Source organism: Brassica oleracea, chromosome C1, assembly GCF_000695525.1.
Source record: "Brassica oleracea var. oleracea cultivar TO1000 chromosome C1, BOL, whole genome shotgun sequence".
In the NCBI taxonomy this organism is placed as follows: Eukaryota; Viridiplantae; Streptophyta; class Magnoliopsida; order Brassicales; family Brassicaceae; genus Brassica; species Brassica oleracea.
This window is the reverse complement of record NC_027748.1, coordinates 6,949,361-6,974,865: the sequence shown is the minus strand read 5'-3', so window position 1 is coordinate 6,974,865 and position 25,505 is coordinate 6,949,361. Positions and strand designations below refer to the sequence as shown.

At 38.4% G+C, this 25,505-nt stretch overlaps 6 protein-coding genes across 8 annotated transcripts; 2 read left to right on the top strand and 4 right to left on the bottom strand.

Annotated features, from left to right (window-relative positions):
- Positions 1–4,160: 4,160 nt before the first annotated feature.
- Positions 4,161–4,925, bottom strand: LOC106301151. Its single transcript, XM_013737488.1, has one exon. The coding sequence runs from the start codon at positions 4,616–4,618 to the stop codon at positions 4,298–4,300; it is 321 nt and encodes a 106-aa protein (XP_013592942.1). The 5' UTR covers positions 4,619–4,925; the 3' UTR covers positions 4,161–4,297.
- Positions 4,926–5,252: 327 nt separating this feature from the next.
- On the bottom strand, positions 5,253–10,519 carry LOC106294536 (uncharacterized protein At4g18490). Of its 2 annotated transcripts, none has more exons than XM_013730112.1 (16): positions 10,406–10,519; positions 9,835–9,927; positions 9,403–9,517; positions 9,061–9,234; positions 8,101–8,976; positions 7,804–7,986; positions 7,636–7,734; positions 7,386–7,523; positions 7,084–7,233; positions 6,508–7,006; positions 6,367–6,428; positions 6,237–6,276; positions 5,978–6,151; positions 5,785–5,895; positions 5,564–5,645; positions 5,253–5,461 (listed from the first exon to the last, which is right to left on the bottom strand). In XM_013730112.1, the coding sequence occupies exons 2-15, from the start codon at positions 9,890–9,892 to the stop codon at positions 5,595–5,597; spliced, it is 2,730 nt and encodes a 909-aa protein (XP_013585566.1). In that variant the 5' UTR covers positions 9,893–9,927; positions 10,406–10,519; the 3' UTR covers positions 5,253–5,461; positions 5,564–5,594. The 2 variants fall into 2 exon arrangements, with proteins under 2 accessions (XP_013585566.1, XP_013585575.1); XM_013730121.1 differs by having other exon boundaries at positions 7,084–7,230; positions 7,386–7,520.
- Positions 10,520–15,029: 4,510 nt separating this feature from the next.
- Positions 15,030–16,810, top strand: LOC106305162 (magnesium-chelatase subunit ChlI-1, chloroplastic). Its single transcript, XM_013741532.1, has 3 exons — positions 15,030–15,261; positions 15,347–15,462; positions 15,572–16,810. The coding sequence occupies exons 1-3, from the start codon at positions 15,159–15,161 to the stop codon at positions 16,622–16,624; spliced, it is 1,272 nt and encodes a 423-aa protein (XP_013596986.1). The 5' UTR covers positions 15,030–15,158; the 3' UTR covers positions 16,625–16,810.
- Positions 16,694–21,405, bottom strand: LOC106305142 (probable ATP-dependent RNA helicase DHX35). Its single transcript, XM_013741513.1, has 23 exons — positions 21,252–21,405; positions 20,997–21,141; positions 20,676–20,750; positions 20,497–20,586; positions 20,326–20,405; positions 20,177–20,246; positions 20,002–20,087; positions 19,830–19,899; positions 19,635–19,730; positions 19,428–19,533; positions 19,289–19,335; positions 19,138–19,221; positions 18,960–19,013; positions 18,762–18,862; positions 18,531–18,621; positions 18,247–18,411; positions 18,062–18,151; positions 17,839–17,910; positions 17,654–17,752; positions 17,488–17,574; positions 17,355–17,408; positions 17,181–17,257; positions 16,694–17,083 (listed from the first exon to the last, which is right to left on the bottom strand). Exons 1-23 carry the CDS (start codon positions 21,353–21,355, stop codon positions 16,939–16,941), a joined length of 2,088 nt encoding a protein of 695 aa, XP_013596967.1. The 5' UTR covers positions 21,356–21,405; the 3' UTR covers positions 16,694–16,938.
- A 185-nt stretch (positions 21,406–21,590) lies between these two features.
- Positions 21,591–22,992, top strand: LOC106305172 (D-tyrosyl-tRNA(Tyr) deacylase). 2 transcript variants are annotated; one of them, XM_013741542.1, is made up of 8 exons: positions 21,591–21,811; positions 21,891–21,982; positions 22,059–22,125; positions 22,214–22,244; positions 22,329–22,472; positions 22,571–22,596; positions 22,675–22,733; positions 22,813–22,992. In XM_013741542.1, exons 1-8 carry the CDS (start codon positions 21,626–21,628, stop codon positions 22,841–22,843), a joined length of 636 nt encoding a protein of 211 aa, XP_013596996.1. In that variant the 5' UTR covers positions 21,591–21,625; the 3' UTR covers positions 22,844–22,992. The 2 variants fall into 2 exon arrangements, with proteins under 2 accessions (XP_013596996.1, XP_013597003.1); XM_013741549.1 differs by lacking the exon at positions 22,813–22,992 and having other exon boundaries at positions 22,675–22,737.
- Positions 22,856–25,492, bottom strand: LOC106305152. Its single transcript, XM_013741523.1, has 15 exons — positions 25,328–25,492; positions 25,171–25,237; positions 25,005–25,098; positions 24,861–24,917; positions 24,703–24,772; positions 24,554–24,618; positions 24,403–24,484; positions 24,266–24,315; positions 24,039–24,182; positions 23,887–23,957; positions 23,729–23,798; positions 23,581–23,646; positions 23,346–23,504; positions 23,160–23,257; positions 22,856–23,083 (listed from the first exon to the last, which is right to left on the bottom strand). The coding sequence occupies exons 1-15, from the start codon at positions 25,455–25,457 to the stop codon at positions 23,011–23,013; spliced, it is 1,296 nt and encodes a 431-aa protein (XP_013596977.1). The 5' UTR covers positions 25,458–25,492; the 3' UTR covers positions 22,856–23,010.
- Between the last annotated feature and the right edge of the window lie 13 nt (positions 25,493–25,505).

Here is a 25,505-nt window from a genome sequence, read left to right as displayed (position 1 = left end):
GGTGGAGTCAAAGAGAAAATTGATTACAAAGATACTCTACATAATGACATGGTCAAACTCATAAAGACTAAGGTTGAATGGGTCTTCCATGTGGCTGGATGTAAACTCCCAATGGACTCTAGTCTTGAACTTGTATGGTTTAGGTTATGGACCATCTACTTCATGGTTTAGGTTATGGACCATCCACTTCATGATTCATAACGGTACGATGTTTTATTACACTTATCCGGAGGTGGTTTATAGTGTAGCTACGATTCCACTGACAAAGGTGAGGAGGTGATTTATAGTTATAAAATAAGTTTTCAACTGATAACACTCCGTAGACTGTAATTACTTTTTAAAAACTGAAACATTATTTTTATCCAAATCCAGATTTCATCAAAAAGGTATTAGCAAACTGTTTGACCAGAAAATGAGTCTCCCAGAATATTATGCAACACATCAGTAAATCACTAGAACATTGTAGTGACATGTGACGTAGCAGATGACATAGACTTGCTCTCTGACAAAATCAGAAAAGAGAGTACATTTTTTGACACGTAAATTATCTTCCCAATTAGTAGGGGTAAACATAAATACTTGTTGCTTGCTTTATATCCTCCATTACTTTTTTAAAAACATATATATTATTTAACAGCATGAAGGGAATTTTCGATCCAGTTACAAGCCCAAATCGAACAAAACTTCCTAAGTCGTTACTTTCGCCTACCCACTAAATCTGGCATATTCCGATAACCCGCTTTTAACTTCTTTGGAGCCGTTTGATGCTCTCTACCATAGACGATGATCCTGAGACCATGAGGTTTTCCTCGTTGCCTTGGATGCCGGGAACTCCCAAATCGTCTTCGGAGTAGCAAGCTTCCAGTGATTTCCTTGGAACTCATAACTTTCACCGACAATGAAACACATATAAAAGAAGGATTTAGGGGCCATACCCTGTGAAAATTGCTCCAAACCCGCTGAACAAACTTATATATCGCCGAACCAACTGATCGAGAAACCAATGAAGGCTTCTAGACCAAGTTGAAAAAATGACGGACACGAAACAGCCGTAACTAGCCAATTCCGTAATCACTCCATGACCTGCAAAACATTAGTGAAGCAACACCACCATGAACACAACAATGCCCACAGCGCTGGGATATGCTGCCACCACCGACCCAACCACCGAGTAAAGAGGAGGCCCCGCTGACAAACAAAGACTCTCGAAGCCCTTGTCGGTCGCCCCTTCGAGAATCAGATAAAAATCCTCCTGAAGCTGAATCATGTGGTAAAGATCAAGCTTTACAAAGCTAAAAAAGGAGATAAACAATTGAAAGCAAGTCGACACACAGCCGATTGACGACAGAAACCAGATGGGAAGAGAACCAAAAATTGAGAGGAAGACAGCAACATTGCCTTGGAGCCGCCATAGATTACGCCTCCAACACCGCTCCGGAGCAGCACTTCACGAAAGACCACCGCATGCTCTTACACACACCGACAACACGAGCTACAAACACTTTCGAGTAACCGGATCTCTAAAGCTCTCAAGTCGAGAGTAGTCAGAACTGGGCAATCTTAGACACCCAAGAGAAGACAAAGCACTGCCACCACACGACCTTCGCGTAGGACTACAGACAGCCCAAAAACTGCAGAAGAGTCCGTCGACGAGTTACTGAACCTCCTCCACACGCCACTGCCTCTCCAAGAGGAAAAAGGAACCGCTTGCAAAGCTCTAAGAGTCGACTCCTCAGCCTGAGGTATCACCAACCCCGCGCCACCGCTCCAAACCTAGGAATCCACAAAACCGAGTCGGACCTTCGCACGTGAAGACGACCCAGACGTCACCTTAAGCACAAAAACGCCGAGTAAAACGAAGAAAGTAAAGACGACATGAGAGAAGGAAAGAGAAAAACAGAGATTTAGAGAGAAAAATGGAGCTCTCGGCGTCGGAACTGACACTCACGCGCCGCCGACGAGCCGAAGCCACACATATTCGCCTTTGGGAGTTTAAAAAAAAAAACTCGAAAATATTTTCAGTAGTTCACAAGTATTTACGAGTAGTGAGTAATGGAATGGAAAATATAATTTACAAATAACATATTTTTGAACAAGTATTTGAGATAATAAATACTTATTTTCGACATGTTAAATACAAGTCTCGAAATTTTACTATTCGTATAAAGCAAAGCAATTATTAAATATGAAATAATCAGCTTGCGCCCATCTTTTTACCAATTAGAACTCTTTCTCTAAATCTTTAACTATTCTCTAAAATCTATGAATTGATCGGCTACTGGCTAAATCAGTCCAATAATCTTGAGAAAATTTATGTTGGCGCTTTTATATAAAGGCAAGCGTTGACGAATAGGGCTAAAAAAACTCCTACGGAAAAACTAATGAATAATAATGTCATCTACAAAAACAAATTTCTTTATCTCTAATGTATATTTTATCTACTAAAAAAGTTTATGTCACAGTTACTTAACAGAAAAACAACTTTGGTTCACCTCTCAGTTGGGTTGAAATTGCAATCACCAACTTTTGTTTCTATCTCAGATATTCTTAGATTAAAAAAAAAACAGATCGCAGCTTACATGTATATAGTTCCAGTTAAGTTAGGCACATAATTATACTGAAAAAACGCAAGAATCAGAACAACTGCCAAACCAGTATGTATATATCTTGTATGTGTTGGGTACATGAATTCTAATGTCTATCAGGGTATTGATATATACCCTTAATTAAAAGAAAAGGTGATACAGTAATCAAAAAGGGAAAATACACCAATTTTCTAGATGATAGAAAGCAATTCAAAAAAAAAAAAAATGTAGAAGAAGTAGCAGCAGCCTTGAGACCAACACACTATGTCCTTTCTTCATGCATTTGGGATCAACCCCTGATAGAGTCGGCCAAGTGTCGAACCATAAACGAAGAGGACACTGGTGATGATGAGACAAATAGATTGGTGATGTCTTTAAGAGGCTGTCTTCTAGATCTTTTTCTTCTCATTCTGGTTTGGGTTATGTCTTTATCGAGGGATGTACAAGAATCCAGAGGCTTGATCATCATTGAGGGTGAGACACTCTCTTTGTTGTCGTTTTGAGGTTTTTGATCGAAAGCCGCCATTAATTTAGAACTAAGGAGATAGATGGAATTGAGGATAGAAGGAGGAACTGTATATGAAGTGTGTGAATAGGAGGGACTTTGAACCAGATTTGGAAGTGCTTGGATCTAATATTTGTTTTTGGTGTTTTTATTTTTTGTGGAGGGAAATTAAGCTTTTGTTCTAAAATTTTCTGAAACTTGAAAAGGGTACTTACTGTGTTATGGAGGGAACTCCTTGGTGAATAAACTAATTAGATTCTATGTTACTACTTTGGTTTTGCTTTTACTAAAAGAAATTTTGACTTTTGGATTGAAAGAGATTTTAAATCATGTCATTATTCCATAGTACCAGAAAGAGTAGATTTTTCCGCGCCATTTTATTGGAGGGTGTCCGCCGAGAACAGGAGGGAACGGAACCACCATGTTTTAAATACAAAAGAAAAAAAATCAATTACTATTTGGCTTTACCTTCGCCGTATATTTGTTCGTTTACAATTTAACGCATGCACACCACTCGGCGTGGGCCCTAGATACATACATAAGATAAAGGTGTATATGTATGTATATCTGTATATGTGTGTTATATACATTCCACCCAATTCATTTTTTTGAAATGGTATTCAGTTTGTCAAACCATTTAAACGTAATCTTGTCAGTGGTTTGTTATCATCTGGCTAAAAATTGGCATTGAGTAGACTAGATAGACTGGAAGCAGTTGTTGGAACCTCTCCCAAAACTTTACAAGTAACTATGATCTTTGTTCATGTCTTTAAACGAACAGCGATCTACTTTGTGCTTTGTAATGTGGTGATAAAATCATCAATGCTTTATATATAGGTGTTTTTTTATTAGATATCTTCTAGTTCACTGATCTATCCAAGGTTTTGTGCTTTTTCATATATGTCCTTGTTCCAAGACTTATTTATTTATAGGTTTATATCAAATCATCTTTATTGGATTGGTCATAGTCATAGTCATAGTCTCAGTCGAATTTGATTTGGTCTGTTTGCCGCTCCTCTTTGTCATTTTTGAACTACGAGTTTATGTCGGCCTCAATCGTAGTCTCTCCGAACCTATAAGTAGTACTTGGGTACATGAATGCTAAAGACAGGGTATTGATAAATATTTATATTTTTCTCAAGTGATAACAACCTTCTCTAGAGGACTAAAAAGTAAAAACCAATCCAAGAAAAAAAGAAGAAGAAAATCATCTGAAATTTCTACGAGAGTAGGTAGAAGAAGTGGCAGCGTTGAGAGCAACACCAGATTTTCTCTTCATGCATTTGGGAACAACTGATAGAGATGGCGAAGAGGGCATAGGAAGATTCAGAGACGAAGAGGGAAACGGTGATGATGAGACAAAAAGATTAGTGATATCTTGAAGAGGCTGTCTTGTATACCTTTTTCTTCTTAATCTGAATTTGGTTTTGTCTTTATCTTGAGGCCGCTTGACAGAAACGGCGGCCATCTCTGAAGAGGAGACATTTTCTTTGTTGTCGTTTTCAGGTATTAAATTCAGAGCTGCCATTGTGTAAAACTCGACAGAGAAAGAAAGAAATAAGAGAAGAGAGAGGGAGTCAGGAGATGGAGTTGAGTATAGGAGGAAGGAACTGATGAAAGTGAAGTGTGTAAATTACAGTGTAAATAGGAGTGAAAATGATGGATCTGAGATTTGTTTTCGAATTTTGTGGAGGGATTATTTTTGTTTTGAGAATGGTTATAAAATTTCTGACGCTATGTGTAAATTATAATGGAGGGATCGTGGTGAAAAAAATTAAGAAGATTCTCTATTTCTATTTCGGGTCGAACTTTTAATTTTTATATTTTACTAAGAGAAGTTTTGATCTCAAATCATTTCATTATTACCTTAGTGTATTTTTACGCGCCTATTTGGTTTAGAATGTGCGCCAAGAAGAATGAGGGAAGAAACAGGTATTTGTTTGTAATAGAAAATCAATTCTTAATTTGGGGAAAATAGATTAATGATTATTGGGTATATTCGTGCCCATATATCTTTAGCTGTATATGTATGTTATTCATGTGTGTTTAAATATTCATATACCCATTTCATTTTGAAATGACACTTAACAAAATATTCAACTTTATCAATCATCTAATTCGGTGTGTGGATGTGATGATTGATGAAGTTACCTTTCACGTCAAATAACAAAACACATATTACCTGTTTCTAAATTCATCTGGATCAATTTTTCTTAAGCTATAGTGGTGATTGTTTATTGTATTTATATATTAAGTTCCAACATTCACGTTTTCTTCTCCTTTATTTAACCGCAAAATGAGAAAGATGATCAAATACCTTGGACTAGTGTGACGTCAACGTTTCTGGACTTTTGACCATAAGGTGTTGAACCTATAAGCAAGTCAAGAAATGAATAACTGGAGTTTACTTGAGTCTCTTCAGATAACATCTCGCGATATAGTTTCTAAGAAAACAAAGATCCAAGACTCTTACCTCGCAAAGCAACAGTTGTTTGAGTGTTTCATCATGTCTCCCCTAAACTCAACTTAGCTGCGAAATTCAGGACCATACGAATGTTTCTGATTATTAAGGGAAAACACACACACACACACACACACTCACACACACAAAAGAGTCTATATGCTATAACCTATAGATAGACAAAATCTAACAATGCCATTAAAATATAAAAAAAAGAAATAATAAAAGGATATTTTGTCTTCATGTAAAGGATGGTTGAGCATCAGTAGCTTATTGTTGTTTACGACAGCACGGACAAGCAACTCTTTGGCTTCCTCATGTTTCTTCTTCAGAATGTTGCAGATCTGCATATAGAACAAAAAAAAAAAGCATAACTACACAGTTTAGTTATACCGAGAGAGGCTCTGTTTATTAATACGAACTTACACTGTCGAGTTCTTTTGTATATGATTCAGCTTTCTCAATGTTTTCATCATACTCCGTGATCGGGATTTCCATATTTGCCATGTTCGTAATTTGGGGATGAGGTTTAGTCCGGGGGCTTTCTTTGACAAGCTGCTTGGTTGTATTGTCATCTAGTCTACTCGCTTGACTTGAGAACTGGAAAAAATCAATTGTGTGACACTGTTTTGACATAGAAGGCTGTGATTATTATAATAACCAAAGATCAGTTTGTATATCTAACCTTTCCTTGCCCAACTGCGTGTGCGTGCTCCTCAATGTTCCTGTGCAATCTCAACCGTATTGTACATAAGAATTGAAAAAGCTAATGAAGCAACGTTAAAAATATAGTTTAGATAACCAAAACTAGAAACCTGTTTTCTCTTGGAGACATGGAAAAGCGTTTAAGTTGTGGCATCAGCGATCTATTCGGATCCTGTGGAAACACAAAACTTTTCTTCAAGCAAACAAAAAATGAAATAAGAACATAGAAAAAGGTGAGTTAAAGTATAAACCTCATCGAGAGCCTTCCGCTTTAAAGAAGGTGGGCAGTGCAGGATTTGCGTTTTGTTTCTTGGAGCCAAATGATGAATCTCAGAGATCTTTTTAACTGGTGCTTCGGTATTTTTATTATTGCTTATGGAAGAGCGAACTTCTGGTTGCACTGCAGAAATGGGTTGGACTTTGTTTCCTCCAATGTTCATATACTGCAGGAAATGTGTTTTGTCTCTGGGCGCCAATTGGTGAATCTCGGAGCTCTTTCTAACAGGCGCCTCGGTATTTTTCTCAGTTCTTGTGGAAGAGGTAACTTCTGGTTGCACTGCAGAACTGGTTTGGTCTTTGTTTACTCCAACGTTCCTATACTGCAGGACTTGTGTTTTGTCTCTGGGAGCCAAATGATGAATCTCAGAGCTCTTTCTAATCGGTGCCTCGGTATTTCTCTCACTCCTTGTGGAAGGGTTAACTTGTGGTTGCACTGCAGAATTTGGTTTGTCTTTGTTTACTCCAATGGCCCTATAATGGAAGAGAATATGGAATATGTTATCACGAGATTCCATACCAGCTAGAAACTGTTGAATGTTTTTATGTACCTTTGAGTTGCTGCACGCAGATCAGATATAATATTTCCAAGTTTAGGCCTTTCAAGCGATACCATTTTGGACTTCTGCAAAGATTCGCCTCCAGAACTCAAATGTTTGTTTAGCTTCCCAGTCAAGCTAGAAGCATCGGGGTTTGAGCTGCTACAAAATCCAAAAGCAAGGAAGCTTAATGCATAACACTGATAACATTTCCTAGATATAAAATGTAACAGCTACTACTTCCTAAACAGTGAGGTAATAATCTGTTTGGTAAATAAAGAGCGTATAAGCACGTTAGAATGACTTTATCTAACCTTGTATTGCACTGTAAGGTGGACTTCTCTCTGGTTGTATTTTTAGCTAGCAGCTTTGAGTGATCCATCAGACCGGCCACATTTTCAAAGATCCTGGTACCTGAGTGGTCCTTCTGGATTATCTTTTCATGGGAACTGCTAGTAAAATATAATGAAATTTGTCACCTACCTTCTATACACTATCTTGAAAAAAAGAAAGAAACTTATAGTTATGTTTGAAAAGCCCAGAACATTACGGTAATGTCATTACCTGTTAGTATTGACATTTGCTGTTTTGGAATCCATTTTGGCAAGCTCAGTTGGAGCTGTTCTAGTTTGGGATCCAGGTAAGGCATCTTCATTATCATGTCTGCATGTTGAATAGGAGGGAAAAAGTGAAAAAATAGTCACACAGAACAATGAAGAAAAGAAGTACTACCTTTTATTAATTGTAGGGTTCACATCCGACCCAATTCTTTCACGTGTAACTGGACGAATCTCTGTTTGAGTTGGAGACTCAAGCACATGTGATTGTGGTTTTTCTATCTTCTTGAAAAACATGGATCTGATCTGTCCTGAGTCACTGTTTTGCATGGCCTTCAAATCACTGAGCCTGGGCACGCTGCACTCAGTCACAGAACAGAGCAGTTAGACATTTACTCCAGTATCCTTTGCTAGCAAAATGATAAAGAACCATAGATTTTCAGGGAATATTAGTAGTTTTGGTTTCTCTAACCTGTCGGATGGATCCTGTGGCAGCTTTGAACTCGAATCTTGTACCTGGGCAGTTTGGCCTAGTTGAGAACCTGATGGTACTTTTTCTGGGAGAGTTGTTTGAGAATGACCGGCATCTGGAACACATAATGTTCTTCTAGTGTGATCTTGTATTTCTGCCTGAGTGTCTGTATCCATCTCTTCTTGTTGATGTTTGATCTTGTCCAAACATGAAAGAGATGAGATGTTTGGTTCAGTCTTCTCATAACGTGATTTTGTGGCGGAAATCATTTTGTTGTTGGCATTCTCTTCTGTATCTCTAGGAGAATCTTCTTTCGTGCCAGACCTGCAGATTTCATGGCTTCCTGGAGTGGTTTCTCTGCTTGCTGCAGTATGTGCAGTCTCAGAAGAATGTAATGGCGAGGGTTCTGCTGTCTCATTTGAAAGACAGGGTTTATTATTTTCTTCAACCTTTGAATATGATGTCCTCAAGTGTGAAATGTTGGCAGGCTGAGGTTGTCCACGCACTGTATGAAATCGAGAGGTTATCATCCTTAGACGTTGAGGTGAATCCACCTCCTCAAAATTTTCCTTGCTCTCTAGTGTAGCTTGCTTCGAGTGTGTGCTGCTGTTACTATCAGCTTGCTTCGAGTGTATGCTGCTCATACTATCTGCACCCTTGGAATTTTGGTTTTCTTTTTCAGCTGAAGTATTTGCCTTGACATCTGTATTTGCCCGGGAGACAGCTTGTCTAGTTGTTGGTAAGTCTGGGCCAAAGTCGAAAGAGTCAGACTTCTCAGAAAATTTTGAACCAGCAAATTCTTCGAAATCCATGGACTTGGTCGTAGTCTCGTTTCCCTTCTTCAGTGGGTTTGAATCAAGATCCAAGTCACCTAACCTGTTTGCAGAAAATCATAATGCTAAGTTACTTCAGATTGACTTAGATGATTTTGAAAAGAAAATAATTCTAATGGATTCATACGCGTCAAAATCACAAGAGAAGTGAAACGGATTCTTTTTCTGTTTTAGATCTCCACTATCGTCAGAGTTTTGTTTTGTTTTTGTGGTTTTCATGGCCGGGCTGGAGAAATCAAAGTCTGACATGTCCATTTTGAATGATGATCCGAAATCTCCACCCAGGTCGAAACTCATATCCCTAAGAAGAAGACAAAGAAACAGGACTATGTGAGACACTAGGCCTTGTTATCAAGAAACAGCATCATAGAGAAGTAATCCATAATAAAGTAGAAAAAATTCCATTATTGAGCCACATTAGCTTAGGCGTATACAGGGTCTAAGAAGCATATGGTATATGTACACTCACAGGTTGAAAGCATTCTTTTTCTTATCTTTTTTTGCAGGTGACCCATATCCAAAATCCATTGGATCATCATCTGTCATCGACTTAAAATCCCATGTATCCTTTTCCATGTCTTTGTCTGCAGGTAACCCATGAAATTTTAGATAACAATGGGGACAACAGCTTAAGACTTCAATCTATGTCAAAAAAGTCCACAGCTGGTTAAAAATTAAGGAATAGAACAATGATGACGATAATGAAGATTGAAAGATAGCATGCATGGTCTTCTTGATGCAGAGCTCGTAACATCAATTTATCAAACTAGTTGAGCATTCCTTTTCTTAAATTCCGCATGCAGCTTAAAGGCATTTAAATAGCAATCATACTTGTAACAAAAAATTTAGATTCATTAACGTTTAGATCACTGAAGCCAGCTCTTAAACACTTGAACCTTACCAAACATTAGATCTTTCTCCTTAGCTTCTGTAGAACTTTTTTTAGCAGCTGTAGACATGGCGAACTCTGTTCAGTACTACTCTTGACAATTTACTGCAAAGAAAACAAGCTACCATGATAATCATTCTAGCACTCACTTACGAGAACACTTATCCGTTGTGTTATGATCAGCACAAGCAACCAACAACAAAAATCAACTTACGCCACAAAAGTTCCAATAACATTCTAATAACCTATAAGATTAGCAAGTAAAAGAAAGAGAGAGCGAGTGTTTAGGAGGAGCTAAAATATGAGATTCAATACTAATCAAGCACAAAACTCAGGCGATTCGTAGATTGTAGGCATGGAGAAAAGCCAATCGAGGCCATTTCCAGGTGAAATCGAACTTAGTGTTCACGCTGATCGAACATTCTTACCTACAATATACGCATAATCGCTACCTCAAACAGATTCATGTCCATCGATAACGATCAACGATCGTCAATCGCTGAGCCTTTAACAAATCGAAGTTAGAACGACGCATTACGGTGAGATTCTACTCGAACGACCAGCAGGGAAAGTAAATTCTTACCGATTAGATCGTTCTATAGTTGATTATGTAGTAGGCGCTAACGGCTAACGTTCAACGGCACCGGGGAGACAATCGCCGACGGAGCTCAGACGCGGAGGGAAGATTTGAAAATCGCTGGGCTGCGAACGATTTTTGGGTAAGGGATCGTATTTTGAAATTAAGAAGTAAATTTGAGTTCGTTAAGACTTGGGCCAAACATCTGGGCCTCTACATATATAAATATCACTTTCCTATTTTTTTCCCTCTGCTTATTTATTTTGTTTATTTATATTTTTTTTATCAACATATCTACATCGAAAAACAAATTTCGATGATTAATCAGGTATTAGTATTATATTTTTTAATGACCTAAAACATCCATAGTGAAAAGTAATAAATGAACTTTTTATTAAAAATAAATTTGAAACCATATTCCCAAAAGGGTTTAGAGTTTAGGGTTTATGGTTTAGGGTTTAGGGTTTAGGGTTTAGAGTTTAGGGTTTATGGTTTAGGGTTTAGGGTTTAGGGTTTAGAGTTTAGGGTTTATGGTTTAGGGTTTAGGGTTTAGGGTTTAGAGTTTAGGGTTTATGGTTTAGGGTTTAGGGTTTAGGGTTTAGAGTTTAGGGTTTAGAGTTGAGAAATGAGGTTTTGGGGATAAGATTTCAAATTTTGAAAAATAAAAAAATTAAAATTTTCAAAGGATAAACTTAGAAATGTGCTATTTTGGTCATTTTAGTTTTGGAGTACTATTTTTATGATATAAACTTAGAAAGGTGCTATTTTGGAGATTTGCCCTTCCCAAAACTCTACCTCTTAATTCTAAACTTTAAGTCTAGATTAGTTAACCATAAGGTAAAAATGTGTTTTTACCTTTTAATAAAACTTATTTTGGTCATTTTTTCATTGATAGCTATTTTGTAATAAAAATTTAAAAATTATTATCGTAGAAAATTTCTAATTTATTTTTGCCACCAAACTGTTACAGCTTATTCAAAATTACATTTTTTGTTCCCATATTATCAAGAAGTCTCCGTGGATTGTTCCGGGGGATTTTAATGAGATTCTCAGTGGGTTTGAGCATTCTGTAGAGGATTATTCTCATGATTCTTTGGGTATGCGAGAGATTCAGGATACGGTGAAGTACTGCTCCTTGTTAGATATGTCTTATCAAGGGCCGCGCTTTACCTGGTGTAATAAGAGGGAAAATAAAATTATTTGTAAGAAGTTAGATCGTACGCTGATGAATGAGGAATGGATGAGAAGGTTCCCTCAATCTTACTGTGTATTTGAGGCGGGAGGGTGTTCTGACCACCAGAGATGCAGGGTAATTATCAAGACCGAGCTAATGAAACCAAAGAAGCCTTTCAAATTTGTGAATGCTCTAGTGGAAATGTCAGAATTTTTTCTCAAATAAGGCATTTTTTGGGATGAAACAGAGGCTTTATTCAACTCCACATCGGCGTTGTTCAGATTATCCAAGAAGTTGAAGGCTTTGAAGCCAATTTTGAAGCGCTTAAGTAGGGAGAAGGTTGGAGATACAATAAAGAAGACGAGGGAGGCTTATAAAACCCTTTGCGATGCTCAATCTAAGACATTAGAAGCTCCTTCTCAGGCAAACATTCATGATGAGGTAGTGGCTTATAGAAGATGGATATTTCTTTCTGCTCTGGAGGAAAAAGTAATCAGCCAAAGAGCAAAAGTGCATTTGCTGGAAGTGGGGGATGGGAATAATAAGAGTTTTTACAGGGCTGCTAAAGTAAGGGAGATTCGAAACTCCATAAAATAGATAAAGAGGTTGGATGGTTCAATAGCTGATAATCAAGATGATATCAAGCAGGAAGCAGTGGATCATTTCTATACCTTTTTAACTCATGTTCCTGAGGATCATAGAGAGGCCAGTGTGGAGGAGTTAAAGGAGCTTCTAAATTATGAGTGTTCTGAAGATGATCGAAATATGCTCATGAGAGGGGTAACATTAGAGGAAGTGAGGAAGGTTGTATTCTCCATGGCTGCAGACAAATCTCCGGGCCCGGATGGTTATACAAGCGAGTTCTTCAAAGCTTCTTGGGATATCACAGGTCGGTATTTTGTCGTGGCAGTTCAAGCATTCTTTGATACAGGGTTTTTGCCAAAGGGTATTAACTCTACCATACTGGCCCTAATCCCTAAGAAGAATGATGCAGTTTTTATGAAAGATTACCGTCTCATCTCTTGTTGCAATGTGGTCTATAAAGTAATCTCCAAGCTTTTGGCAAATAGGATGAAAGGGCTGCTTCCACTATTCATCTCCTTGAATCAGTCTGCGTTTGTTAAAGATAGATTGCTTATGGAGAACGTACTCCTAGCATCAAAACTGGTGAAGAATTACCACAATGACTCGGTCACGGAGAGGTGTGCAATGAAAATCGATGTTTCTAAAGCCTTTGATTCTGTTCAATGGTCTTTTATGTTGACGGTCATGGCAGCTTTAAACTTCTTGGTGAAATTTATTATATGGATCAAGAAATGCATTGAGTTGGCCTCCTTCTCAGTGAAGATCAATGGGGAGTTAGCGGATTATTTCAATAGCAAGAGAGGACTGCATCAAAGCTGTGCTCTGTCTCCTTATCTCTTCATTGTTTGTATGCAAGTTCTCTCCAAGCTCCTTGATAAAGCTGCAATAGAGAAGAAAATTAGATATCACCCATACTGCAAAGATCTAAGTCTAACGCATATTTGTTTTGCTAATGATGTTCTGGTGTTCTCAGATGGGAGAAGGCTTCTATTGAGGGTATATTAGCAGTTTTTCAAGAGTTTGCAAGGGTTTCTGGCCTGAACATTAGCTTGGAAAAATCTACTCTTTATCTGGCTGGAGTCAAAGCAGAAGATAGTGAGGCTATTTTGGAGCAATTCCCATTTGAGTCCGGGTCTTTACCGGTGCGATATCTGGGGCTTCCATTACTCACGAAAAGAATGAATGCTCAAGACTATAGCCCACTTATCTCGCGAATTAAAAGCCGTATCTCCTCTTGGACGGCAAGGCATCTGTCATTCGTTGGTCGGCTCCAACTGGTTGGGTCTGTTCTTTATAGTATCACCAATTTCTGGATGTCGTCTTATAGATTACCAAGCGCATGTATTAAAGAGATCAATAGCGTCTGCGCTGTTTTCCTATGGTCAGGGCCAGCTCTTTCAACTCATAAAGCGAAGATTGTGTGGGTGAATGTATGCAAGCCAAAGAATGAAAGAGGTCTGGGATTAAAGAGTTTGTCTGATGCAAATAAAGTGTCTTGCTTGAAGCTAACTTGGCGGATTATCTCAGCTAAAAACTCGTTGTGGGTTCATTGGATTTGGAAGTATCTTATCAGGAAAGGATCTTATTGGAGTGTGAATGTGAGAAGCTCTCTAGGCTCTTGGATGTGGAAGAAACTATTGATGCTAAGGCCCTTGGCTAAGCAGTTGTCGAGAAAGGAGATAAACAGTGGCTCAAACTCCTCTTTTTGATTTGATTGTTGGTCAGAGATTGGGCGATTGATAGAGCTAACAGGGGAAAGAGGTCCTACGGATCTTGGCATTCCCATTAACAGTACAGTAGAGAGTGCTATTCAGCTTTATATAGCTAAGCGGCATAGAGCCCCAAATCTTCAGTTGATTGATAAGGAAGTTATGAGGTTAAAGAATAGAGGCCTTAATAATCAGGAAGACCTATGCCTTTGGAGGAGGGAGAATGATGACTTTAAGGAAGATTTCTCTACTGTGCAAACCTGGAACATCATTAGAACTCAAGGTCCGAAGGTTCCTTAGTTCAAAGGAGTTTGGTTTTCTGGTGCAACTCCACGGTTTTCTTTTCTTGTATGGATTGCTATACATGACAGATTAGCAACTGGAGATAGGATAAGCCGATGGAATCCTCAGGCTACTATAAATTGCTAGTTGTGCCAAACACCTTTTGAAAACAGAGATCATATGTTTTTTGAGTGTGGCTACTCAAAGGAAGTATGGTGTGGTCTCGTAAAGAATATGACAGGAAACATGGGGATATATGAGTGGTCAAGTGTAATCTGAGAGGTAGTGAGAGGGCTTCGGGGAAAGACGGAGACATTCTTATATCGTTACAGCTTTCAGGCTGCTGTGTCTGCGATCTGGAGGGAAAGAAATGATGCGAAGAGTTGGGGAACCTTCTCAGACGGCAGCCTGTCTCACAACTCGACTGGACAAGATGGTAAGGAATATGATCACTTCTTTGAGAGAAAAGAGAGGAGGGAAATATCAGAGAGCAATGGAGGTTTGGTTTGGCAGAAACTAATAGAGTATAATTTTAATACTTTGTACATAGACGAGGCAGTGTTTCAACTGCAACAATGTTTTTTTGATTGGAATAAATTTAAATTTTTTTCAAAAAAAAAAAATTTACATTTTTGCTAAACAAATTTATTTACTTTTTTCTTTCCCTATATGCATATTTTGTTCATCTAATTTATAGAGAGATTTATTTAATTTTATATTACTGAACTATTTCATATTTTGGTGAATAAGTAATTGATATTCCTCATCCACCGACGATATATATATATCAAAATTGAGAAATTGTTCTTTTTATGTCCAAGTGATTTAATAATTTGTTTCTTAAAAAAAATTAAAATGAAATAAAAAACATTAAAAATGAGGAAGATAGAGGAGGAAATCCATCTCCTTATCCTGACCACAAGCACCAAACACAACCATAATCTCTCAAATAGAGAAAAAAAAAACAAGCCAATAAGAAGCTAGTGAAGCAGCAAAGCTCATACAAAAAATGGCGTCTCTTCTGGGAACTTCTTCTTCAGCAATCTGTGCTTCTCATTCCCTCTCTTCTTCTTCGTCAACACCTTCGATCTCTCCCATTTGCTTCAAGCCAGGTAACCCCAACAATCTCTCCAATCCTTAATCCCTACTGTCTTCTCAATTCGATTTTTTACTTAAACATCCAATTCTTGTTTACAGGGAAGATCTGTGGAGGAAAGCTAAACGCAGGAATCCAAATAAGGCCAAAGAAGAACAGGTCTCGTCACCATATCTCAGTTATGAATGTAGCCACAGAAATCAACTCCACTGAACAAGTACGACTTCCAACTTTATGATAAAGTTTCAGACTTTACTTGATTTTACAAAGAGCATATGATTGCTGTTTGGTTTTTATGTTGTGTAATGGTGGTTTTTGGGTTTTAGGTAGGGAAGTTTGATTCAAAGAAGAGTGCTAGGCCTGTTTACCCCTTTGCAGCTATAGTAGGACAAGATGAGATGAAGCTATGTCTCTTGTTGAACGTGATTGATCCCAAGATCGGTGGCGTGATGATAATGGGAGACAGAGGAACCGGGAAGTCCACAACGGTCAGATCCTTGGTCGATCTTTTACCCGAGATTAAGGTGGTTGCAGGTGACCCTTACAACTCTGACCCTTTAGATCCTGAGTTCATGGGTGTTGAGGTGAGAGAGAGGGTGGAAAGAGGAGAGCAGGTTCCTGTTGTTGCGACCAAGATCAACATGGTTGATCTTCCTTTAGGTGCAACTGAAGATAGAGTTTGTGGAACAATCGATATCGAGAAGGCTTTAACTGAAGGTGTGAAAGCCTTTGAGCCTGGCTTGTTGGCTAAAGCCAATAGAGGGATACTCTACGTTGATGAAGTCAATCTCTTGGATGATCATTTGGTCGATGTGCTTCTTGATTCAGCTGCTTCTGGTTGGAACACGGTTGAGAGAGAAGGGATTTCGATTTCTCACCCGGCGAGGTTTATCTTGATTGGCTCTGGGAATCCTGAGGAGGGAGAGCTTAGGCCACAGCTTCTTGATCGGTTTGGTATGCATGCGCAAGTAGGGACGGTTAGAGATGCTGATCTACGTGTCAAGATCGTTGAAGAGAGGGCTCGGTTTGATAGTAACCCTCAGGATTTTCGTGAGACTTACAAAACGGAGCAGGACAAGCTTCAAGACCAGATTTCAAATGCTAGAAGCAATCTTGCCTCTGTTCAGATTGACCGGGAGTTGAAGGTGAAGATCTCTAAGGTGTGTTCTGAGCTCAATGTTGATGGGTTGAGAGGAGACATTGTGACTAACAGAGCGGCGAAAGCACTTGCAGCTCTCAAAGGAAAAGATCGAGTCACTGCAGATGATGTTGCAACCGTTATCCCTAACTGCTTGAGGCACCGTCTCAGGAAGGATCCATTGGAGTCTATTGATTCAGGAGTTCTTGTTTCTGAGAAGTTCGCTGAGGTTTTCAGTTGAATAAGGAGATCAGCTTCTGTTGTCATTTTCTTAAACTTTTGTAAACTGTGAGAAGAACCAGAAACTATAAACAGGCAAATCTGATTCTATGCTTTCTTCATTGAGTTGATTGGATATAGTTGTTCAAACAAACAGTATCTGCTTTTCTGCATTAAGTTGATTGAATATAGTTGTTCAAACAAACAATATATGCTTTTCTCCACTGAACTCTGTTTCTTTGCATTTCAAAAACATTCTTGCATTGTATTAGCTCATGAAACGTTGTCAGGACCAACTGTTATCGCTGTCTTGAACTGCGGGTTCTATCTTGGTGATTACAAGGACATATTGTTTTGGCGGTTCTGGTAAAAGTGTGGAGCAGCTTCTGTCAGCCAAGAAGGATTGATGGTAACGACATTTCTCATGTATTGACGCTCTGTCGAGACAATGGATTGGTAAACCACCCATTTCGGATTCACCCTGATGATTGTATAAAACAAAGATTACACATCTAAAAGAAAATTCTTCAAACTTTTTGATGTTATGGCTAAACCGATAGCAACAATATACTACTAACCTGAACAATACGGACGATGGGTGAATATAAACTTCTTCAGAGCCTCTAACGGTCTTGAATACCCCATTGCTGTGTGGCTATAACAACATAGCAAATAAAAAAATGAAAAATTAATCTCTCTATAAAACTGAAAAGGATGTGTACATAAACAGAGAAATAAAATCAGCTACTTACTTCTAAGCGGCATGCATTGGCGAAAAAACCTGCAGTCACTGCTTTTCTCACAGCCTGAACACATAGCATATGAAGTAACTTAAAAACCTGCAAGCTATTTACCAATTGAAGCCAAGATGGTAGAGTTTCTTACATCTATGTCTCCTTCACATGATTTCAGGGTGATGCCTAATCTCCGAGCAATCCGTTTGAGTTGATCCCTGATTTCAACCACTTTTTTCTGCAAAGGGAAATAAAAACAAATTAGAATGGTGGAAAATAAATTAAGGTGTAATAAGCAGTTACGTTATCATACGCACCATGGACTGGTAGTTGAGAAAATTCTTGTAGCACCACTGTGAAGACTTTTTCGACTCAAGGAACCCTTTGTATACATTGAGGAATGTGATATGGTCACCCTGAACAGACAAGAATGATTATTTTACTGTGTCAAAAGGAGATTTTCAAGGATATAGTTAGCTCAAAGCTATAGAGCAATATATACCTCCGCAGCTGCAAATCTCAGTTTTGCTTCATCTTGTTCTTTTTGTACTCCCCTGGCAATGACCCAAACGGACTGCACACAAGTAATACAGTCAAGATTGTATCCATTTAGGTTAAAATACCAAAATTCTGATAGAAAGCAAATCATTATAAGTTGCAATATGTTCTTTATGCATTGAAGAGGAGAAACTTTAGCAGAGGAAAAGGGGTTTAAGAGTTCGTACTTGGATAGAGAGAACTGCAGCGATGGTAATGATCTCATCTGAACAACCAAGCTCACTTGAAGCTAGGATCATTTTCGATATCATTGGGTCCTAGCAAAATTGACGAAAATGAGACTTGTAATGATGCAGTAGAAAAAGCAAATGAACTTAATAATTTAAATGAACTCAAGGTTAGTACGAAATACCAGTGGAAGTTCTGCTACTTGGAACCCTGTTGGAGAAGTGAGTTTTGCATCATCATCAAGGATTTGAAGTGAATAAAGCACTTCAAGTGCCCGGATCATTGCTTGTGGGGATGGAGGTGAAGGCCAATCGAAACCCAATATATTATCTATGCCCAAAGCTTTTAACTGAAAAACAAAAAAGTAATAGAGCTTGAACATTCTAGAAGAAAAAGTTTGAAATGTTTAAACAAAGTTTATTGTTTCATTTAAGACATCCCCAATTGCGAGCTGAGCAAGTTTTGTACCTGTATCACAGTTGAAACAAGATTCGACCTCTGCATCTCCGGTATGCCTTCTCCAGGCATTTGTTTGAGAAAATAATCTTCGGTGTAAAGCCTAGTTATCACAAAGATGATTCACGTCAATGTATAACCCGCCTAGTTAGACCATTAGTTGTTATCTTTAGGAGATATAACCACAAGCATTACAACTTGAAGTGAAGTAACGCTACAAATCAGACAAGAACATGATTATACCTGTAACACTTTCCAGGCCGAACTCGGCCAGCCCTACCAGACCTTTGTCTAGCAGATGCTTTGGATATTGGTGCCACCACAAGACTTTCGATATCGGAAATCTGTCAGGTAAGAAATGTAAGATGTTTTAGAAATGCTCTATATGTTACACAAGGCGGAACTCAAAGATATAAACAAAAGAAATGGAGATGAACTTACTGGGTTATAGAATTTCTGCTTTGAGAAACCACTATCAATCACATAGACAACTCCCTGAATAAAGAAACGTCGCAGAAAGTTATCCTCAGATGTTTCAGCAAAAGAAATATATATATGAGAAAAACATTTGTTCTGTCCATGATATTTGCAACAAAATAACAGTAACAAGAAGCCTTGCCTCCAGAGTCAATGATGTTTCTGCAATGTTTGTTGAGAGTATAACTTTTCTCTTTCCTCTAGGAGTTGGAGTAAAGATCAATTCCTGAAATAAAGAAAAAATAAGATTTCGTGGTTTTAGCTTCTCTAAAGCCACGAAACCAAAAACTAACCTGTTCTGCTCGTGAAAGTCCTGAATATAGTGGCAGAGGGAGCAGTCCTGAAATAGATACGAGTTATAAAATGGTGCTAAAGGCAAATGCTAACGTTGATTGACAATATTATTTATGTGTATGAACATTTTTACTATACCTGAAGAGTTCTTTTGATGGCTATGAGCTTCTTCTGCAAGAAGTTTAATAGCAGTTTCAATATCATCTTGACCTGTTAGAAATACAAGAACATCCCCAGGTGGCTCCTGAACATGAGAATAGACAGTTAAAATATAACAGCTTAAGGAGACGAATGTACCATAATAGTTTTAACACAGGGTGTTTATAAAACGACAAATCAACATACCCGCTCATTAATCAACAAAATCGTTGAAACAACCGATCTAATATAATCTGAAACAGGCTCCTCAACATAGTGAATTTTCACACTGAAGCCTCTGCCCTAAGAACATTTCACCAACAAAAAAAAACACTCAAAATATCGCAGAGAAACAAGGGTTAAGAGAGAATGCTCTTAAGAAAAATAATAGTTACAGTATACCTCGACAGATAAGATTGCAGGTTCCAACTTTGGTCCTTGGGTACTACCTTCTGGCGCCTGGCGTTTCTTGCTGTTTAATTTGACACAGTATGTAAGAATATAGTGTAAAACTGATTCCAAGATCCCGAGACTTCAGGAACAAAAAACTTTAAGCATTAGGTAAGATCAGAACCTGGTATTGAAGAAATTGAACATTGCTTTTGCTTCGATTGTGGCTGACGAGATGATAAGGCGCAGCTCAGGACGACGACGTTGTATCTGGCATTAAAAAAATGTAATGTAATTGAGGAAAGCCAACTGTAAACTAAAAGAGAAGATCTAATGAAGTGTATGTCTGAATGCTATACCTTTTTTAAGAGACCAAGTAAAATGTCGGTAGAAATAGATCTCTCATGAGCTTCATCTACCATAATAACACTATACAATGACACATATAAGAGGGTCAAAAACCTAAATCATAATCCGAAGAGATTGTGGTTTGCAACAAAACCATTACCTATACTTTGTCAAGAGAGGATCCTCCATCATCTCTCGGATAAGTACTCCATCAGTGAGAAATTTCACACTAGTCACACCCTGTTGTAACAAAGCGAAACAGTTTGTCCGGCATCATCAAACCATAAGTTAACAAAAAAAAAGCACAAGAGTGTGAAAGAAAGAGTCTCACTGAAGTTGTATGATCTTCAAATCGAATTGTGTAGCCAACTTCATCCCCAAGATTCACCCCCATCTCATCTGCCACCCTCTTAGAAACCGACTAAGCAATATACAAAAATATGTGATCAAGCACGAAACTTCAAAACTTGAGCTGTAAGGTATAATGGAGGGAGAGAAAACAAAACAAACCTGGACAGCTAAACGCCTTGGCTGTGTGCAAGCAATAACTCGGCCTCCTTCAGCCCATCCAGCTTCTTTAAGATACTGCAAAAACAGTATATAGAAAAAGCGTTTACATAAATAAACTTTGCTAGCAAGAAACAAGACGATTCTGCTAGTGAATGAACTTCCTAGGAGCTAGTACTGAGCTTAAACATTGCAGGATTTTGCAAGAATGAGTAAGTTGTATGCCTCTCTAGCTAACAATGGTATAAGAATCATGAAACTAGCAAAGCTGGGGGCTTTCCTCCAACAAAAAATACAATCAGGAAGAGCGAAGAGGAAAGAAACCTGAGGAATCTGAGTAGTTTTGCCACTGCCCGTCTCGCCAACGATGATGGTAGTGGCGTGATTCTCCACCAGATACAGAATCTCAGTCCTGTACTTGTACACTGGCAATCTCTGCCTCTGCTTCTCTATATTCGCATACCCAAAACTGCAAATCTCGACCACAAAGTACACAATCATTCCCTGAACAAGTAACAGAGAGAGAGAGAGAGAGAGAGAGAGAGAGAGAGAGAGAGAGAGAGAGAGTAGCAACCACACCTAGAAGAAGAAGAGGATGAGAGATTGTTGGACATGAGCACTATGCCTCCTTCTTCATCCTCGACGAAGCTTGGCTTCTCCGTTCCTGGCTTCCAAAACGCCATCTTTTAGACCTTTTTGCTTTCTTCGGGTTGGTTGTTTCAGTGTAATTTATAAAGGCTTTTCCTACGGCGGAGGAAAGTCTTGGCGACGGCGATATTGGCAATCCACGACCTTCTGATTGTCTCAGAAGGTTCGGGTCTATTTGAATTGGTTTAAATTTGGTTCAATTTCAATGGTAACCAATTAATTTTGGTTTGATTTACAATTTCGAAAAGGTCAATCTTGTTCGGTTTACTTCGGCTATCCATTCAACGAGAGAGAAGGAAAAGAAAATGTACTATTGTCTTGCTTCTTGTGCGTTTCCGTCTTCCCACACCACTCTACACCTCCGCAACAAGCTCTCGCCTTTTCTCTTCCGCCGCAATCGCAGCCATCAAACTCTGCAACTTTGCCGTAGAAATTTTCAGATTAGAGCAATGAGAGCTGTGATCCAGAGAGTCTCATCTTCCTCCGTCACGGTAAGTCTTTTGTTATACTCTCTTTCACTCGGTCGTCGATATAATCTGGCACTTTATTTGATCTGGGAGATATCGACAGGTGGATGGTAGAATCGTGTCGGAGATTGGGCCTGGTCTCTTAGTTTTAATCGGAATCCATGAATCAGATACAGATGCTGATGCTGATTACATGTAATGCCTGTTTACCGACACAAACTTTTTTATCTTTACTCTCTGTCTGACAAAGTTTACTTTTTTTTTTTTGTAGGTGTCGGAAAGTTTTAAACATGAGGTTGTTCACTAATGAAGCCACTGGCAGAGGATGGGACCAAAACGTAAGTTCTGTCAACAAGATTTGTCTCTTTCTGTTTAAACCCCTTTTTGCAATAGGGTTTATACAAAGTTTGAGGATGTGTTGTGCAGGTAATGCAGAGGGGTTATGGAGTTTTACTTGGTAATAATGCATCTTTCCTTAAAGAATAAAATGTCTTTTATCTCCTTTGTTTGCTCTGATGATTGATCGTCTGTTCAATTTCAGTTAGTCAGTTTACATTGTACGGCTTCATGAAAGGTAACAAACCTGATTTTCACGTCGCTATGCCGCCTGAGAAGGCGAAACCCTTTTACGCTTCTTTGATTGAGAGATTCCAGAAAGCATATAATAAGCCTGATGCTGTGAAAGGTATTGAAACATTGTAAAAGCTCTTGTTGCTTGATTCACAACTTTAAAATTTTTCTCCAGCTTTCTTGACTGAACTGGTTTACTCACTTTTTGAACAGATGGTGTGTTTGGAGCTATGATGAAGGTAAGAGATGAATCCTTCCATCGATAGACATGCTTTATTTAGTTCATTATGATTAAATAGAGTTCTATTGGTTATAAGGTTAATCTTGTAAACGACGGTCCAGTCACTATGCAGCTCGAGTCACCCCAATCCTCCAAGTAAGAACATATCTTTGCTTGCAGACACTTAAAAAAAGGCATTGATTTGTTAATTAAAGCAAGTATTTATTTGTTTCAGGAATGAGACCAAGGCATCAACAGAATCATAAGATCAGTCAACTTGTCTTTTTTGCTGAAATATGATAGAATATACATTCATGTGAAAACATTCATAGTTCATTGAAAACTGTAACTCTTTAAGTCCTACGCTACTTGTTTTTGCTTTTAGCACAATGCAAAGCCTCTTGAGTTGCTAAAATCTTGATTCCCAGATGCATCAAGCTTTTGTCTTAAGAACCATTTCGGCAGTGAACAAGACTTCCTTTCCAAATGGTAAAATCTCAATTTTCCTGCAATAAACATTTGAACTAAGAGAAGAAAAGCTATATATCTTAGGAGAGTAAAGGGTAAGGAAATGCAGCTTACTGATCTACTCGCTTTAGATTAGTTAATGCAGCGATGACGCTATTGCATATCTCTGTTATAGACTCGCCTTCATTAGTGTTAGAGATTGTGAGCTGAGCCTGAAGATAGATTAGTCAACTTAGGAACGAGGAGGCAAAGAAAAGCTATGAGAATGTGAAAAGGAGAAACAAAGATATCGTTTATTACCAGAAAGCCATGTCCAATGAGGATCTGAACAACGACAGGTCCTATCTTCTTAGTGATGTTTTTTGCATTTGTACCATTTGAAAAGGTCTTCAAGATCCCATTAAGCGTTTTCAAGTCCTCTCCTTGAGGAGTGTTTGATCTTCTAGTACGAACAGAAGGCTGCAACCAGAAAGAGATTGAACATCATTTGTTGGAGAAAATGAGATAAACCAGAAGATCAAATAGTAAATAAAACCTTAGGAATGTATTTGGTAAGATACTGGAGGACAATCTCTAGCTTCCATTTAGGATCATCGAACACCTGCAAGAGAAGCTCTCACTCAAGAACCAGAAAGCAAATAAACAAACACAAGAGTTTCATAAGTGGTTAGTAACCATCTTACCTGAAGAAAATTTGACAGTAGATATTCATCATAAGTTAGCTCGTCGACTATGATCTCCAATGCAGGAGTCCTGCATCAATATATCAATCAAGAGCATGGCCAAGAAAAACGAACAAAGGAGTGAGATTTTGTCAGAAATTGAAATCTTGTAGGAATACCTTACGCCGTCTCCTCTGTTGGTAATCCCTTCAATGTCAGCTTTCTTCTTTGATGCATCAAGCTCTATGATCTAAAACAAGACAGAGAAAATGTGAGAGCAAAGAACTCCAAAAATAGTAACTCTGTATACTGATGATAACCAACGACTTACCATTACTAGAAGTTCCTTCATAGCAGAAAGCATGCCCTTGTGCAATTCAACCAAACTGATGGATTTTCCATCAGCATCAAAGGGTGTGCACATTGTAGATATGCAATCTTTCATTAGAAGTTTGAAATTCACTCTCCTTGAAGCCTACAAGCGGAAACATTACCATTACATCACGGATAATTTAAGTGACTATACTAGTTTCTGATCCATTTGATTATGAGATGTACCAGAAGTAGATTCAGCGAGGATTCTTTTAGTAGACTCCAGTTCATGGTTTCTGGAACGCAAAAAGAGACAAAGCTTATGTAACTATCACCAGACTATAAAGATACTCCAGTGAAACTATGAAGATAACATTTTGTACCTTCAAAAACTTGGTTTCTGGGCGTGAAATCTAACTTAAGAACATGAACAAGATACTTGAACAAGAACATGTTTCCCAGGATCTGCAAGAATTAACAAGCTATATGAAAGTCTGCAAACTTCTTAAGTTATGTACAAACAAATGAACAGACCTTTAAATCTGATTCCTCTGACTCATCAACACCCTTGTTCATGTTTTGAATCAGCTCTTGAAACACTGAAATCATAAAAACAATCAATCACAATATCCAAGAACAAACAAAAAAAAAGCTTTCTCAAAGGAGGAGACAGCCATCCTTACATGAGCTTCTCACTGATATTTCCTTTTCACCAGAATCAACATCAGACCCAAAGTTAAACGGTGACCAAGCCTACCAAAACAAAACCACATGACAATCAACCATCCCCACAATAACCAAGAACGAACAAAAACACGCATCAAAGCATTTGAACAAGTACCTCGTCAACGATTTCCAACTCATGTTTCCCATCAGATATATAAACCCAAGGATACCTCTGTACTTCCAAGAACATGAAGCAGCATATAAGCAAACCAATTGAAGCATAAAATGAAACTAGAAGATTTCTCATCGAGTATACTACCTGATGTAGTTGTGTCAAAAGGTGGAAACTTGCTGCTACGAGCTCCAACGTTCTTCCGAATCTCAGTATCCGGAACATCGCTTGGTACATTTTGCTACAAATCAAGAAAAATTCCAAGATCAAAAGCTTCAAACTTTTGGAGGTATAAAGCTACAAAAATTCTTACTTGGTGGGAGGGATTCCATGTTCGGGTACAAGTGAAGCGGCACGAACAGCTTCCAGGTATTGCAAACCTAAGGGTTCAATTCAACGGGTCGAGATAATCAGAAGACAACGGAAGTTATCCGAAAACGAAAACGAAGAAGGGGTTGAGAAAAACGAACGGTCTTCGTTAGCGTCGCGATTGTCCTTAGCGCCGGTGGAATCAAGCATGGCTAGTGTGTTTGCTTCCAAGCCAGCGCCGTAGGTGTTCATCGCTCTGCTAGTGTTAGCCTTCTTCGTCTCTTTCGGCATACAGTAGCTTCTTCGCAGCACGGGAAAAAAAAAAAAAAAAAAAAACTA